Source organism: Ammospiza caudacuta, chromosome 4 (genome assembly GCF_027887145.1).
Source record: "Ammospiza caudacuta isolate bAmmCau1 chromosome 4, bAmmCau1.pri, whole genome shotgun sequence".
Lineage (NCBI taxonomy): Eukaryota > Metazoa > Chordata > Aves > Passeriformes > Passerellidae > Ammospiza > Ammospiza caudacuta.
The window spans coordinates 46,037,043-46,055,228 of NC_080596.1; the positions used below are offsets into that span (position 1 = coordinate 46,037,043).

Here is an 18,186-nt window from a genome sequence, read left to right on the forward strand (position 1 = left end):
TTATAGCGTTTGCATTTATTGTAGCTCTATGCGATATGTTTGTTGTTTCAGAAGGGGATTGAAATTTGGTATTTAAAATTCACTGGTAAGGCACCAGTACCTGCTAGAACCCTTTTCCCGGGATTGTTTTGTTACCCTCTCCCTGACTCCATTCAATTTTTTCTTTCCTCCCTCTTTGCACTGTTCCCAAAAGTTTACTTACATGAAAGAGATGTTGAAAAAAGGAGTGAGTCATTTTACCCTATTTAGAAGATGTAATGCCAGACATCTTAATTGGGTTTCTCATACCTTCAATTTATAGTTTTATTGATTTCTTTCTGGTACCAAGTGGCTTCAGGACTGAAAAGCTTCTTGAAGAATTTTTCTGAACATGATTTTGTATATGTGTAGCAGACTTTCTAATTGGAGTTTCAGCAAAATGTAGGTGAAGAAAATAAAATTGTCTAGATAGGCAGCCTATAGAAATGTAGGCCATTCACTAGAACTTCCTAATTTAGTCTTTTAATTTTACATCCTTTTGCATTTACGCTGCTTTTTTATCATTCATTTGTTACTCCCATGCTTTTCATAGAGCCTTATGATCCTTTTGTCTTTTCTGGGAGCCAGTAGTAGTATGACAGTAAAGCTATAATTTTTTTCAACCTTGTGTTTTCTTTTCCTCAAGAATAAGGAAGAACTGCCTGTTGGTCTAATAATTGAAAAATGTAAGGTAAAAACCATATTATGACTGGCATATTGAAAAAATGTAAGGTAAAAACCTTATGAGGACTGGCATCTAACTCTTCATGTGTTTTATGTACAAAATTTAGACAATTCAGTTTTCATTCTTTGTGTGATTTTTCACATTGGGGTTAACAAATGAGGAAACAGTAAGTATTCAGGAATAAATGTTTACTCTAGTTGTAGTCAGACTCAGCTCTTGGAAAGCTAGTGGGAGTACTCTTGACCAACTTCAAAGAGAGTTGAATGGAGTCCCTCATGCTGAGCTGAATAAAAGGAGTTTTTTGTACATTCTCAATTCAGCAACCACTTAGCATGTGAGAGTTCAGTGCTGTTGATTTTCATGGACCTGTTTGTGCAAATAAGGAATATGAGTGAGGAAGGGCAGTGTTGCAGGTTTGGATTTCAGAAGAGCAAGGTACATATATTTTTCTTCCGTTTTGCCTGAAGTTCCAACTAGAGAAGCAATCTTCTCGAATGTAACGCTGTGCTTTGTCCATTTTTTGTGTAACTCCTTTGGGACTTGAAAGGTCAAGACTTCCTTCTGAAGTCAGGTATCTCAGAAAGAACACTTGAAATCTGCTGAGAATTGCAAAGCAAGCTGTGTGATTTATATCCCTATGATAAATTGTGCTTTCAATGTATTTTTTCTGTAGCTCTGTTCATAAAAACTATCTGGACACTCTCCTGGCTTCCACATAAAAATCTCTCTTTTGTTGGAAGAGAGGTGTACAGGCAACTCATAATAATGTCTTAATACTTTAAGTACTTCCAAGTACTGATAATATTAGTAAATAGTTTCTATTGATATTGAAATAATTGAAATGGAATGAGTCCTTGAAATTGTACATTATGTTATTGTCAGGTATTTTTCAGCACTTTGCAGGAGCTGTTTTAGGACAAGATGATTTGTGGTGGTGGAGAACAGCGAAATGCAAGGCTGCAATAAGGCATGATGACCCAATTGTATTTTAGTGAGAATGTCTGTTTTTTCTGTTTTAAACTTCACTTCTCAAGTACCAGTGGACTTGTTCATAGCAAAGATAGCCCTGGGTTAGAACATATGTAACCCTTTAAAATTCGAGTTTGCTTCCAAAACTCCTTTTACCTTGTGTGGTTGTAGAGGGAGATGACTTTGACTCATGTGAAGAGCCATGTTAACCAAGGTAGTGGGAAGGGAAACTTTTCCCACGTTCGTGTGAGTTGTTTCTCTGCCAAAAAAACTGGCAGAGATGGGGTTTTCTTTTCAGCATAATGTTTTGACTCTGATTCAAAGCAAAAGCTCCAAGTAACAGAGAGTTGGGTTATCAACTTCTTTTAAATAATGCAAAAAACTGATTAGTTTATTAGATTTAAGTACTGCATTTTAAATTCAGATTAAGTGGATGATACTCTGTATAGAGAAGGATCTACCTAATCTGTGCAGCCACTAACAGAAGGATAGTAAATGTGCTTTTTTTTCCTAATGAAAGGAGTACATGGATTTTAATGTCCTATATTTAGTTTCCTACAATTAACAGTTGTCAATTACTTTAAATTTCTTTAAAACTTGTCTCCTGACATATTTGGTCACTATTGTTTACTACAGTTTAATAGCTCTCAATTATAAGTGAGTAAAGTAACCCTCTCCCTTTCTGGCCCTAAAGCCAAATCACACTACATGTGATCATGTTTTATGTTCCTAAAGCCTTGTTCCATCTTTGAACGTGTATTTTTGTGAATTTGCCATTAGTGCAGGGGGCATGGGTAAAGGTTTTTTTCATTGGATCAGGTTGTCTTTAAGTATCTGGATCCTGGAACATAGTACTGCTTTTTATCCAAGCTGTAGGAGGATGTATAGTGAAATGGAAATGGTCCCAATCTTTCAAATGTGATGGCAGCTTAACTGAGGTTGAGTATTTGTCATAGTAGCCAAGCTGAGTGCTTGGCCCTTTGTGAAGAACATAAGGGAAGCAGAGAGAAAGGACACAGAGTTTTATTTTCCTTCTCTGTTGGACTTTTGCCATGAGATGAAGCATGTGAAGGTAAGCTTGGAGGAGCCCCAGCAGCTGTGGAAAGTGGAAGGTTTGCCATCTGTGGGCAAAAGTTTCCAGTGGGATGCAAAAGAATTCTTGAGGCAATAAGTAGTTTGGAGGGACTGTGAGGGAGAGGAGTTAAAATTTTGATCTGTATGCCTTAGTAAGACTTTAAAAGCATTTATGGGTTTTTCTAAATCTAAAGCCAAGCATCTTCTATGGTCTGTCTCATTCTCTGACTGCACAGGGGATATTTAGAGCTCTGATATTGCAGGATTTTTTTAAAAACAACAGCAATCTCTGGCTGTGGCACTTTTGTCACACTTTAGACTGTTTTGGGCTTGCAAGCAGATATTCTGATCTAGTGCCAGTCTTTTAATTGATGGGTTGTTTCTGGACGGAAAGGAGAAGATATGTTTAGTGTGTTTTTAACAGAAATCAGAGTCTCATGCATTTATTCTTAGTTCTGTCTCATTTATAGGCAGGTCAATAATGAGCCTTTGTTGATATGGTTGAGTTTACTACTAGGAAAGTCATGAAATCAAAATAATAAAAATATATTTTAGCAACTTCTACCAATTCCATGAATATTTTAAAATGTTAAGGGAACATTGCATGAATTGCCAGTGTTCTGCTATAGTTCAGCAAGGGCCTGTGGTTTGGACATTTCTGGTACAGTTTATTTTTAGGGATCTGTGGAACATCTGTTATAATTTGGGATTTATAAGGCTTTTCAGAATTGGAACTTTGTTAGGACTGCATATGTTGATTACCTGCAGGTGTAACTTTGGAATGATAACTTTATTACAGGAGACTGACCTCAGGAAATGAAATGTTTTTCAGACTCTGATACTCACTTCTTTGTCCCATAACTCCTTAGCAGTGAGCAGACTTAGTTTTCCACACATTTTTCATCATCATGTATGTTTAGAGATTTCTTTTATTCATCATGTATATTTAGAGATTTCTTGTTTTGTCATGCAGTCCTTTCTGATTCCTTTCATTGGATCCTTTTTTGTCAGCTCTGCTTTTTATTGTTCTTGACATTTAATTTTCTCAACTTTGTGTTGGATTGACATCTCATATTTTGCTGTGAATGGATTGTTTTTACCTTTGTAGGGACTGCTTCTCACATGAACAGTGTTCTATGATTCAAAACATAACTAGGGAGCTAGATCATCTCTCCTGATAACCAAGCTCTGCTGAGTCAATAAGGATGGATGGTGGGCTCCTAGAGATCTTACTGTCCAAGTCTCTTGCAGGGAGATCCTAAGGGTGGCTATAAAACCTCTGTAATAAGGTCAAGAGTGATGACATCCTGCATTCAAGGTATGCTTTGACATTGAAAATAGTGTAGGCGTGTACCAGAAATATTCTGAAAATCACATAAAGTTCTCTTGTATTGCCAAGTCTGGGTTTCTTGCTCTTTGCAAAGCACAGCAGCAGAAGTTACCTAAGGAAAAAGCCAGTTACATAGAATACTGTATCCTCTCCAAGCTGTTACTTCAAGTGGTAAAAAGATAAAGAAATCATGCAGCCATGAGGGGAACAGATTTGTGTTGTGTCTATAAGAGGTTTTTGTGACCAGTCATTCTATACCATTTTTCCCCTATTAAATATGCACAGTGAAACAGAACAAGTTAATGGTAATAAAATGAATGATGATGGTTCATGTGGCATGTTTTGTGGTGCTCTTGAAAACAGAACACCCTATAAAGTGTGTGTATGGTAAAAAGTCATGTACAGGGAGGGTGTAGCAATAGGCCTCTCAGGAGTTTCTCTCTGGCTGCTAAGCTGAGGCTCTGCAGCTCAAGCATGATTTTGTGCTGGCTTTTCTGGCGTGCCAGCAATTTAGTTTTCATGCCATATGGCTCTTTTGGCCTTGAAGTATAGACCATAGGTTCTTGTCATCTCTTTTTGCAGAGGAGGAGAGTGTGGAAATGTTCAGTAAATTGGGGCTATGCCTGTACCTTGAGAATTCATTTAAGGCTTTATTTTGATGGCAATATTTAAAATTCCAGCACAGGATAATGCTCCATTTCTTGCTGAGCAGTGATTTGAATGCTAACTTACCAATTATTTCTTAGCTGTACTGATAGAATGAAAGTAGTACCTGAGAAATGTTTCATTTTCATATTCTTATTCTTATCTGTCTGGTATTCTATGAAATCTCAAGTGAAGAAAGTTCTATCCTGATTACTAAGTTTTTACACTGCTGCAGTTTTACCAGTTTTAAACAGCTAAGATTGAAGATCCCCATATGATAAACAGAGTTTACATATTTCAGGAGCTACTACATTAGTAGAAATAATGAGATATAAAATAATTACCAAGATAATGATGCTTAAGATAATAGGATTAACATGCTTTAAGTATGTTGACTTTTAAATTGGTAGTTATGGTATCTGTTAATGCTCACTGTGACAGATACATATGTGCCTTGTAATCTTAAATAGACTATAAGTAAAGATTAAAAAATATCAACTCTTGTGAACATAAATTTGTTTTTGCATCATTAGTTGAAATAATGTTGGGATAATAACATCTATATGAAGTAATATGTGGATAAGAACACATCTATCCATATCTGTTAAATATGAATTTATGAAGAGTTCAGTGAAGTATTGTTTAAGGCTGTGACTCTTTGTTATCAAGGTCCAGTCTGATGTTAATGTATGTTTTACAAAGATAAGAGGAAAGTTAATAGGGCAACAGTGGGAGGAAAAAGTAACTATGAGTAACTGGTTGGTTTGTGTATGCTGAATTAGATGCAGCCTTTCCCTTTTAGATCCGTGATTAAACTGTCTCATCCACAATGCCCATTTATGTTGTGGCATCTGTTGTGATCTCTGCTCTAGTTTTGTTGTAATTGAGTTAATGTAATAGGAATAATTGTAAATTTTTCTCTGCTTCTGGCCTTAATTCCATGGCAGAGTAAGGCTGCATGTGGTGTGCCTGCAGCAGCTGCCTGGCTTTCTGCTGCTGTGTTTTAAAAATTGTATTCGATACAAAGTGTTGCAAATGAATTTCTTGATAGTGGAAGGTACTCCTGTGTTCTCTGTGCTTTGCCATTTATTGAGTATTGTTGCTGAAATAATTTCTTAATTCTTTTTCATTTAACATTTATTGTTGTCTTCAGAGCTAATTTAAAATTACTTATATAGTTTAAACAAATAAATGACATTTACTTAATTTTTGAATCTGTAGGAGACTGAACCTAGGACAAAATTTCAGGTTCAAAGTCAGCCTTTTTTTTTCTTGACCAATTCAGACTGTTGTTTTCTTCATCATAAATAGTTTTCAAAAGTTTCAAACAATGAGTGTTGTTCAGAAATCTACAGGAAATGCACACATCCTTTTTTTTTGGCCTCTAAGCAAAGTCAAAACTGAAGAAAACTTGAAGTGTTCCAGGAAACAGGCCTCCCTGTTTGTTAGCAACCTCATTCTTAGCATGTGCATTCAAAATATTCTCCACCCCTACCCCTTCAAGTCCTTCTGTTAAGTTTTATTTATGTTTCAGTCTGATTTCTGTCATTACTTACCAATGAAATCTACAGACAGGAACCCAATTGTCTTGACACCAATTAAAAAAAGATAAATCATTGAGGGCTATGATAGTGCAAGTCAAGACTTAGAGGAACATACCAGGTTTTATTCTGCATAAAGGAGCATCTAAACTAGAGCTTTGACTGTGTTAAATCCATTTACAAATGTTTTTGGCTCAGTCAGGGTTATGCCAACTATTTCATGAAGCCTAGCACCGTTTTTCTTCAGATGAATGACATGAAGAAAAATGAGAAAACATTCAAATCTAAGCTTTCTAGCTGAAACTGTTTTCTACATATGCCCTCCATCTGACTTGAGTCAGGGGTGGGAAGAAAGCCTTTCAGTGAAATATGCTATATTTTTCATTTCTCAGCTGTTAGAGCTGAGCTTGGACTGTGAATTTTCTGAAATCCTTCTGTTACCGCAGATGTTGGTTATCAGCGTTTCCAGGTTGTTACTGTTGTTTTTAAGGTGTTTGCTGCCATATGTCATCCAACTTGGGAGAGCCTGCTTATTTAATTTATTCATCACTTTTATTGTCACAGAAACAGTACTTTTTGAAAGCAAACCTAAACTAACAAGGCTTATGTCTTGATCCTGCTAAATGCAAGTTCATAAAATGGGAAGAAAAAAGGAGTTTGATCAGTTGTTTTAGACAAGGCACCTTTAGATCTGATATATTATTAATAATGAAATTAAATTAACAGCTCTCTGAAGGGTCATCAAGGATCATGAATAGTTCAGGTTGGAAGGAATATCTGGGGGACATCTAGTTCACTTTCTTGCTCAGAGTGAGGAAGATTGAGAGATGGAGACCCCATAGCCTGTCAGCACTCCTATTCTGATACTTGAGCAGCCTCATGATTAAAATAGTTTTGTCTTGTGATGGAAATTTCCTGTGTTGCAATGTTTCCTAATGTCCCGTGCATCTGCAAGAAGAGTCTGGCTCCCTTTTCTCTGTATCCTGTCATTCAGTAGATGGAGACAGCAGTAAGGTCTCCCTGAAGTTGAGTTCTTAAACCTGAAGTAACCCAACCAGAATCACAAGTTAATAGTGGAACAAGCTACTTCTTGCAACTATAGATCCCCTCTGAAGGTTGATTTCTTTCTTTTTTTTTTTTTTAACTTGTGTTTAAACTAGTTTTGAAAGGAATAATTTGGTGAGCACTGCATTTGAGCACTTACTGATGCTTTAGGCCATAAAAAAAATGCTTCCTGCAATGTATGTGATGCAACTGTAAGATGCCTAAGTTAGCTTGAGGTCAGTGACCTCCATGCAGGTAGGACTCAGTTCAGCAGAAGGATTAGCCTTGTAGGACACCTAAGCTGGCATGAGTGTTAAGGAAGATGGAGTGTGTTGAGCATGGATCTTGAGTCAGGATTGCTGGCTCATGTTTAGGAGTTCTTTCTTCACAGAAAGACCTGAGTGAGTTTGTTTAATTGGGTTTTCCCTTCCCCTAAGATACTTAGGGTATTTCACGTCTCTGTGAGTCTTCTCTTTTTAATTTTTTAAATAATGCATCTTCCTGCTGCAGATAAAGCAGAAAATAATTATGTGACTGGCATTAACACAGGTTTGAACAGTGTTGAGGAAGTGTGATAACGTTAGCAGCCAGAGATGATGTATTGGAGCCTTACAAATAGTGTTAGGTGACCTTACAAAGAGACAAAATACTTTTCCTTACTGTTTAGCTGGGTATGGCTGAAGCTTTTACCAGTGGTCACATCAAAAAGGGGCTTGGAAATCTATAGTGGTTCACTAAATACTCTGTTCTCACACCTCATTAACTATAGTCTTAATAGTAAGGGGGGACTGCAGATGGAGGCAAATGTGCTGAAGTCCTGCTGCCCCTGCCATTGGTAGTGTTGGGGAGGAGGGAAGAAATCAGCTGGAAGACCACAGTCATGGTCTCACAATAGTGATTGGAAGGACTCCAGGGAGTGTTGCTGCATTCATCCAAAAGGTGGAACAAATCAGCTGTGGGCAGGGGGGCACTCAAGGCATGGAAAGTACCTTTCCAAGTCACTTTGCTGTGTGATAGGTGTGAGTGAGCCTGAAAAGCTTTATTTTGCTGTTAAAAGTAGTGCATAGACTCCTTTATCTAGGTTCTATTAGATGAACTTTGTTAGACTCTCCATGCATGCATCTGAAGTAGACAAAAAACATTAAACCAAAATACAGATTATTAGCCTGCAAATTGGCTGAAATAACAGTATATTACTTTAAGAACATTAAACAGTGTTTTTACTTCACGTTTATGCTGCTGTCCTATTGTCTGTGTGGTGAATGTTGGACGGATGGGGATGTTTCTGCAGTGCTTTCCCCTTAGGAAGGAGAGTGAGCTCCAAGCTGATTGACAGTGGGAACAGTTTCTATTTCTGTTTTGAATTATACTCCTTTCTATATAAATGCATCATGAGTCACTGCTCTTTGTCTATACCCTGAAAAATGTTTCTCCATCCACCCACCTGTTTGGACACTGTGGGAGTGAATACTCCAATAAAGACAAATATTTGTGTAGAACAGCAGCTGAAAATGCAGAGGGCCAGAAGTATCTTTGAAGAAAGAAGCCCAAAAAATATGAACCAAAATTACAGTAGGAGATCTAAGGGCTTCTCTTTTGTTTTAAAAGTAGTTTACAAGGATAAATGAAGTCCATTGTCATAGCAGGCTATAAAAATGTTTTATTTGCTGTGAAAATACTGAATAAAAGAGTTCCAGTTGTTTTGTTACATGCATGTCCTATCCTCAGTGCACTGTCTTGCAAATGAATACAGCTCCTTTCTACCCAAAAAACTTCACTTAAGATAATTTTCCAAGTTGTACAATGTGTGATACATAAGTATTAATATGTGCTTAATGAACAATGTCTAATAACCTCATGGACAACTGACACTCCTCTGTTTTACCATATGAGGTGACAGTATTTGCATAAAGACCAAATGATACATTACTATTGCCTTGAATTCCAGTTTTATTCCTTCTGTAACTTTTAGTTTATTTCTTCCTCTTATGATGTATGTTCTGTTTTAATTTCAGAGTAATTGGTCTGGAAGCTCTCATGATTCAATCCAATCAAGGAGAGTGGTTATTTCTCACAATATGGATAAAGCACTGAAAGAAGGTGAGTCTTAGGAGCATTAAAGTCTGAATGTCTCTTGTCCTTTTAGCAAACCATAACTGCACAATGTTCCAAGACTTTAGAATATGACCCTGGTTTCTTCCATGATATAAAATGTAATGGCAAGGTCTTAGTCTTCTCAAGAAATCCACTGTGGTAGGTAATGTGATGTTGCTTTTGCTATTCAGCTGATATCTTGTCATTGTAGTGGCTGGTTTTTACAGAAGTAAATTGAAATACAGTCCTTAATACTTATGCACAAAGGGGTAACACTTAAAATATTCCTGACTGGGTTTTCCTGTACTGAGAAATCCTGTAGACTCTTGCGTACAGTCTTCCCATTTAGTGCAATTCTTGCCATTAAAACTGAATCTAAAATCAACATTTCTATTTCTGACTGATAGAGTATATCAACCTTTTGTAAATATTTTATCTAATTTTGAATACTTTTTCCTTTAAGATTTCTTTACGGCACTTTTTCCTGTATTTTTCATAAATTGAGAGTATCTTTGAAAATTATCATTGCTTTAAATGGGTTGGTTGTCTTGTGACACCTTATGTTTTTAAAGTTATTTTTATGAATAGCTATTACCAGGGTATGTAGAAAAATTATAAATTTAGAGCACTACCTACCTATGTCATTGAGATGGATGCATGAGGCCATCCCTACTCAGTAAGGCTGAAAGAAAGTTACTAATAATTAAATGATTCATTTTTCAGAGTTAAGTACCTTATGCTGTGACAGCTCATGCCTTTCTGCTATTTTTTTTTCAGAGCAGCTTTTACCCTCCATTCTCACACTGAATTTTGGAAAGCAAACTTGTCAGATTTTGTTTTATTTCTTCCAGGCCTAAGTGATGAAGCCAACTTCTCCGTTTTGCAGTTTGACAAAGATGAGGCTGTACTTTTTGCTCTGCCATACAAAATGTTTTTGGTTTGAAAGGTGACTGACTGAGTCATCTTCTGTTTGAGATACTGAATGCAATAATTTTGAAATACTGAATGCAATCCCAAAAGCGAGAGTTTATTTTTTATTAGCACAAAATGATCAGTCTCTATGAAAATAGACAGATCTTCTTGCCTGTGACAGTTCTGAAATTTGGAGTTGTCTTGATGTGAATGGTAGTTTTCTGTTGGGTTTTTTTTTCCCACACAAGTTTGTGGTTAAATAAAACTTTATTACTAGCAATATTAAAAATACCATCTGTATTTGTGTTTCCAATCTTGCAGTGATTAGGATTCAAGCATTTATAAATCCCAGGAATTTTGGACAACTTTTTACTGTCTAGGTGTAATGTGCTACTCAAGAAAATGCTTTAGAAAGCCTTCTTCATTTAGCTAGGAGACATTCAGTTGTAATGAAGTTTCAGTCTTGGGGACCAGTTTGGACTGTTAGTGCCTCTTGAGGTTTTGGGTTGTAGGATTTTTTGGTGTTTTTTTTTTCCCTTAACAGATTTTACTTCTTTTTATATTATCTTTGAGATGCATGGATGATGTAATCTGATTTCAGAAATGCTGTTGCTGGGTGTGAAGAGACAGCCCTTGGTTAATTCTGATTTCTTCAGCTCTGTTTCATCGTTGTAATTAAGTAATTAATCAGCTCTGTTTCATCGTAATTAAGTTGGCCTGGGGTTTACTGTTGGTTGCTAACTACCTTGCCCTGCTCCAGAACTGCTGTTGTCTCTTGGTCATGCTGTGCTTTTGCTGGTGTTATAGCCAGGCTCTGTGGTCTTTTCTCTCTGAGTGAAATGTCATTCACCTGAGGGTCTATGCCACTTCAAGCTACCCCTTGCTTTACTGTGTTTTTCCTAATGTTCCCATCACAGTCTGTTCATGTAGTTGGAAAGATCCTTGGTCATATCCTTGGTTTAACAGTAAAACAAGGTAAAACAAGGAGTCATCCATGTTTCTGTTCCCACCATCAGTCTTATTTCAATAACTAGTAGATGTTTAGATAGTTTTCCTGTGATAGTCACTGGCTGATAATAGTTGCCTGTGTCTTTTACAGCTTCTTGTCTTGCTGTACTAAAGTTGTTGGGAATCATTCTTTTACAGTGTGCCTCACACTAAACAACACCAAGAAGGAGCTCTGTATATGTTGGTTCACAGCTCTGCCCTAAATGCCTTTGTTATTTTCTATTAAGAGCAGAGCAGTGTAGCAGGTTGGTGCTTTAGAGTGCTGCTTCATTATGAATAATAGGATACTTGCTTAGCTGTAGATACAAGGTGGAGTAAAGCTGTAAATTAGCCCTGCCACAGTGTGTTGTGGTTTATGAAATCTAAGTGTTCAAAATTAGAACAAGTGCAAGGCTACAAAGAGAATTTCCTTGTTGAGTATGGCAGAAAGAAAAGGCCTTTAGTTGTCAACCCCAAGTCTCCTTTTCAGCTGAGTAGCACTTGAGTAACTAACATTGAAATATGTTTTTTTCAGTACTTTTCATGCTTTCTGTTGAGAGATTGATTTGATTTTTGTTTGACCTTCGTTTACCTTACAAAAAGAGAAGATAAGCCACTTGTACAAATGCCCTTTAGTGCTACCTGCTGCTTGTCTGGATTCCATGCACACAGTGGTGTGGTGAGAGGTCTCCTGAGAGAGGCTGTGCCCAGTCCCTCTGGTGCTGCTGTGCACACTGTGTACTGCTTGGGTTGAGGCTGCAGCTGCCAGGAGATTGATCTGCTGGGGGGTAGCTGGCCTCCCAGGAACTAAATTTCATTTTCTGCTTTTATTGCTCCAAGTCCTGCGGTCTTTTTGTTTTTCACAGTCATTGTCTCTACAGTTTTAGCAGTGCCAAGAAGAATGGTCTTCATATCACTTAGCTGCTTCACTGGGTCATTTTTGAGTAAGTAGAAAAGTACAGGCCACAGCTCAAATCCTGGCAGAGCTCTACTGGTAAAATTGTTCCGCTGTGAAAATTCACCCGTTTCTTCGATCTAAAAATATTTCCTGCTGGAGAGCCATCTCTTCTTTTGGAGTGGGTTGTCTTCCTTCAAGCCTGCCTTGAGGTGACCTTTTTGGAAATATTTTGGGTATTTAATTAGATATTTTTTATGGATTAGATCTTGCCTATCTGTGTTGACCCCTTAGGATGTAACTGTGTTGGGGATGTAAGGTTGTACTTCCTTTAGAGAAAGATTGGGAGAAATGATGTCTCATTTCCCAACTTAATATGTGCATATTGGTATTTAGAAAAAGAACTCCTGCTACTCTCTATTTGAAAAGCTAGTAGATTTAAAAAAAATTATTTATTTTAATTTTTTTAAGTTTTATTTTTTCAAAAAACAGCTTTCAAAACAATTTCTTTTTTGGCCACAATATCAGCAAACCAATTTGAATTTATGTTCTCTGTGCTGTTGGGATTCAAACATTTGAAGCTAAGAACTCTTGGCAAAAGGTGCATGTGAAAAATTATTTGGACATAAATTTGTCTGTTTTTATTTTACTACATTTCCTACATTTTTTCTCTATTGTTTATATATTTTTATGATTTTTTTCCTGCATAAAAAACCAGTAAAGACAGAAATGCCAGGAAAATTTTAATAAAAGTGGACCAAAGATTGGGGAACTGGGATACTGTCAGGGATTCCTTTTGCACAGGACCAATCCATCCATGCACAAAGATAGCATCTAGCCTACGAAACCTGTCAGTTTCATAGAATTTGAATATAGAAATAAACCAAGCAATGCTAGTGATTTTCAAAACAAAAACTTCAGAAGAGCACTGAAATCTTTAAACCACTATTGCTAGTTCACAGTCACTGAAATGCTGGCATTTAGACATCATTTTGTCAGCCTTTTACACCATGGTCTAAGTAAAGATTTAGTAGCCATGAGAAACTTCAGTAAAGCTAATAAGCATAAAACCTCATCCTCTTGTATAGCTAAAACTTAATGAAATTTAAAATACAATAAGTGAAAAATGTCTTTCATCTCTTTCAATTTAAATCTTAGTGTCTTGGAAATTATAAAACTGAATATTCAGAGTATTTATTAGTAATTTTATTAGTAATTGTAAAGCTGCCTTTAATGTAGGGGTTTTAAATTTTCTTTCAGGTTTTTGTTGTCATTGTTCCTTGTTTTTGGGTTTTTCTTTTTTGGTCTGAATTGACTTTTGGCAGGGGCAAAAGGTAGTGGCTGTAAGAAGTAAATAAGCATTCAGCATTTACTTCTCTAGAACAGTACTTTGACAGGTACTTGGCTGTGGTATAGTCTGTCATTTTTTTCTGTTAGTTTTTTATTGAAGGTATTTTTCTAAAAGTATAGCTTATAACCCTATCATGCATGCTAGATCTAGGGTTGCAGTAGCACAGAATTCTGGTAATGATTCTTGGCTTTTTGAAGGTGGTTTCTTCCTGCAGGATCCTAACGCAGTTCACATTACCATTGTATTTCTCCTTTATGAGTTGTAATGCTTGTTGCTCTAGAATAACTCAAGGCAGTGTTGTAGCTGTACCTTTTTTCATTTGTTCATACAGTCACAGGAGAGTTTTGGATTTAACTACAAATTAATGTAGTGGTTGTGGCTTCTCCAGGGTTTTCAGGAAAGGACTTTTACTTGTTGAAACTTGGGAGTCTGTCTGCATTTGCATAGAATATTTATGCTCTGTTTTTTAATACTGCTTTGAGAAAAAGAGTAGGCATTTAATCCTTGTTATTCAGATTTTTGTTATTTTTAATAAAGTTAGCAATGTAAAAACTGTCTAGTGTGAAGTTCTGCCAGTTGCAGATTTGAAACCAGTCTGACCTGCCTGGTGGTGCCACTGAACCTCTCAATGCGTGAGTGTGGAAAAAGGGATAGCAGTTACTGGAGGACATGTGCAGGAATGAGGGAAGGGTCTAGAGGGATGTCCTCACTGAACCTCCACACAAGCTTCTGGCTCTCTATGCCCAACACTGTTTTCGTTTACAGTGTTTAAAAAGAGTAGTTGAATAGGCTCAACTTCAATTTCAATGGGAATGGCATTTAATCACATTGTAATAACTTGGAACTTGGATCTTCTGAACTAATTTAGGAAACCCAGTGGAAATTTCTACAGTTTTGCACCAGACTCATTGTGGTCACTGCATTTGATTTGATCAGAAGAAATCTGTTTTATGATTGTAGTGGATGACTTAGTGGTAGCAAGGTTCTGTCCTGAATATGTTCTGCTTCTTTTTTTATTCCTTCCTTGTCTTCTGACTGTTGTTTTCAATGCTTTAGAGAACATGTAGTATAAAAATAATGAGAATAGATGCATGAGCAGATTTCTTCTCTGAAGGGAGCAAGCTGCTCTCCATAAATTTGTTATACTTGTTTTCTGTATTTCCTTAGAGTGCTGAAAAGGCACCAGCTGCATCAATGGGCATGAAATGAAAGCAGCAGCTGCACCCCAAGGCCAGGATGACACAAGGCAGTGTCTTACCCAGGGTTAAACTGGCTGCTGTCAGTGTCTGTGGCTGGTGTCCTGTTAAAATTGTATTTGTTTAAAAGCTGTCTCACTGCTCACTTGGACATACATGCTGGGCTCTAAAGAACCCTGAATTTTATAGAGAGCAGCACTGCTGTGATGCAGGAAGGGTGACAAGGAAACTACGGGAGTCATGTAAAGCCACAGAGTTGTAAAGCACAGGTGCAGAAAAATAGGGTTTAAAGCAGTGTAATCCTTTTAAGGTATTGAAAGTATGTAATTGGCAGAGTTAAACACAAATGAAATATTTCATAATTGCATGGTTGGTTTTTGATGATGATTCATGATCTTTTGTCTCTAGCTTGATATTGCCAATAGATTTTGTGGCTCTTTTGTATTGAATATGACAGAATTCATGAGTGGCTAAAAGGAACAAAAAGAATGCATTATGTAGTGTGCTGGAAACAGAGCTCATTTTGGAGTGGAGTTGCTTAAAAAGTAATAAATTATTTTATTAAGTTTATTGAATTATAATAATTCATATAATATAATATAAATTATATGAATTATATAATATAAATTATATGTTATAGCTTATTTAAAAATTAATATATTAATGATCATTAGGAATAGCTTTTCTCTGAAAGACAATATGTCTGTAAGGGATCAGGATGCACATTCTGCTCTTGTGGTCTTGTTTTTTAGAGCTCTGTTGAATTAACTTCTGTAGGAGCCACTACTCCATACAATGGCTTGTCCTCTTGGGCAAAATATGCTGAAGAAAGAGCTGCTTTGCACCCTTGCAAAGGATAGAGGGGGTGTCTGTGAGAAAATCTGGATAGTCACTACCTGCCAGTGATGCTGATTAAAAAATACCACAGTGCAGTGTGCTGCAAGCACGCTTGAGAAATTATTAATCTCTTATGGATTAGATGAAAAGGAAGAATCTGTGCTGTGGTCAGCTTTCCACAGTGTTTCAGACCTTGCAACAGAAGAGGGTAACTAAGCTATAACAAAAAAGGTGGCTGCAGAAGGACATGGGGACAGCTGTGGAAAAATAGATTCTTAAAGTGTATTTTGTTGGAAGACTTGAGATAAGTAATAAAACTTCAGATTTTAAAATGCTATTTCCTCTGTTCTGTGGTGTTTTAACAGATTATTCCTCTCCTTGCTTATCAGAAGACCACTATTTTATAACTGTTTTTATCACTCTAGTATTTGTGGGTAGGAGTTTTCAGTGAAATATTTAATCTATTTTAGATGAAATATTTCACTGAAAATTTTAGAAAGGGATTTTGGAAGTTCCTATCCTGCTATTTGGCTCTGCATACTTTTTTCTCTCCTGGATTAGGGAAAAAAATAATTAAACCTGTTATATATTTGTTTACAGAACTGTGGAATTTTTTCTGAATTATTAATTAAAAAGTCTTGAAATGACTTAGCAAAAGGCTTTTAATATTTCAGCATACTCATTGAAGTGATTCAGTTTCTTTATAAACTTGAGGAAGCTAGTTTGTGAAGCATTTGACTAGAAGCTTTAATCAGTTTTAGCCATTTCTCTGGAAATGTTTTCATCAAGGTTATATTGGTCGAGGTTTGCTACTTTTGCTTGAAAAGGCAGGTGAAAATATTTAAGCTGTTGCCTATTAATATGCTATTAGTTCACTGTTGCCAGTTCCAGGGAGATTTTCATAATTTATATAATTTACCAAACAAACAGCTTCTATCAAAGTAGAAGGTAAGCAATTATGGAGTCTTATGATTACTTTGCACAGATGAGATGGGCTTTTGATATGAAAGTTTGAATCCAGATTGTTTAGTAAATAAGTTACTCAAATTACCAGGCCCATGACTTTATTCCCTCCTTTTTTATTATCTGGTAGATGCAAATTGACTCTTACAACCCCAGCTTTTCCCCCATCTTGTTGCAACTGCTAAATAGTTCATGTGTTCTCCCTGAACAGCTCCTGCTCTCTTAGACTTCCAGGGACATTTGCTGGAGTGAAACATCAGTAAAACTGGTGACACACAAATGCCAAAAAGCAAAGTCAGAATGGTAGAAGACAGTGTTGCCATGGCATTTGCAATTACAGTAATGTTGTTATTGCCTGTCAGTATGGTTTGGAATGCTTCGTCATTTTTAAGTTCATGGGGTCTCACTAATCCACTTGTTCTCTCTTAGCTCTTCTGATCCTATGATGTACTTTCTGTGGTGGTGTTCTGTGTTGTATATATCTTTGGAAATCCAAAAATATTACCATCTTCCCTTTCTAGCCATGACTTTGGAATGGAGACTGTTCAGTTCCTATGTAAAGAGAGCTGGCTTCAGCCTGCAACATTTTAGACACAGCCAAATTCATATGATAGTTCATATAACCAAAGGCACTGCTGAGAGACAGGTATTAGTCTGAGGTTTGTGTGTATCTGGTAACCTGATTGTCTCAGCAAATCCACTTTAAGGCTTTGCTTTGCAAAGTGACCTGCAGTAACCTGTTAGGTGCGGATTGCTGTAACCTTGCCAGCCTGACTTCCTTCGGTAAGAAGTGGATGTGAAGCCTGTTACCCATCCAGTGTTTGAGATGGGTCGAGGGTTACATTTTTCCTGCCTTGGTGTGCTTTGTCCTTTTGCAGTTTTTGCAATTTATTCTTTTGTTTCTCCTTTCAGTGTTTGACTACAGCTATAGAGATTACATCCTGTCCTGGTATGGGCATCTGAGCAGAGATGAGGGGCAGCTGTACCAGCTGCTCTCTGAAGACTTTTGGGAGATTGCCAAGCAGCTGCGACAGAGGCTGAGTCACATTGATGTAGTTAAAGTTGTCTGCAACGATGTAGTGAAAGCTTTACTCTCACACTTCTGTGACCTTAAAGGAGCCAATGCCAGGTAAAAACAAATTGCAGTTCTTTGGAATTTTCTGATTCTCTCTTCACTTACAAATGTACTAAATCAAAGTGATGAAGACTGTGTATAAAACTGATTAAATAGTTCAAGCTTATTACCAGTTTTAGAGATCAAGCAGGCTTCAGGATGTCTGTAAGGAAACACTTGGACTCCTTTTTCTAAGAGTTGGGATTCACTATTTTTTTCACTTTAATCCATGAATCCTTTGTTCACAGTAGGAGGTGGGCTGTGTGAGCAGTTCCTGCAAAGTGCTGTGAACATGCAATGGGAAGAAGGGCCACTGTTAGTGCAGTCAACAGACAAGATAGTTATTTGCACCTTTCCCAGAATAGCACCAGGAATAATTCCATTCAGTTTTCCATTTCTTCTAGCCCTGGGAGGCAAAGCCTCGTGATTTCTGTAGGTGGTCTGTCCTGCAGTAACAAGATTTTGCTAGTGGAAAAATTGTTGGCTGTATTTTCTTTCTCTGCTTAAGTTATCTTGCTAATTTCATAAATT

General features: G+C 36.9%; 1 protein-coding gene across 1 annotated transcript in view; it reads left to right on the top strand.

Annotated features, from left to right (window-relative positions):
- SNX25 (sorting nexin 25) overlaps window positions 1-18,186 on the top strand; it is an 82,588-nt gene that overhangs the window by 2,621 nt on the left and 61,781 nt on the right. The window contains exons 2-3 of the mRNA XM_058803193.1: window positions 9,322-9,406; window positions 17,454-17,670. Coding sequence (XP_058659176.1) covers window positions 9,322-9,406; window positions 17,454-17,670 — 302 coding nt within the window. The remainder of the gene's footprint in view (window positions 1-9,321; window positions 9,407-17,453; window positions 17,671-18,186) is intronic.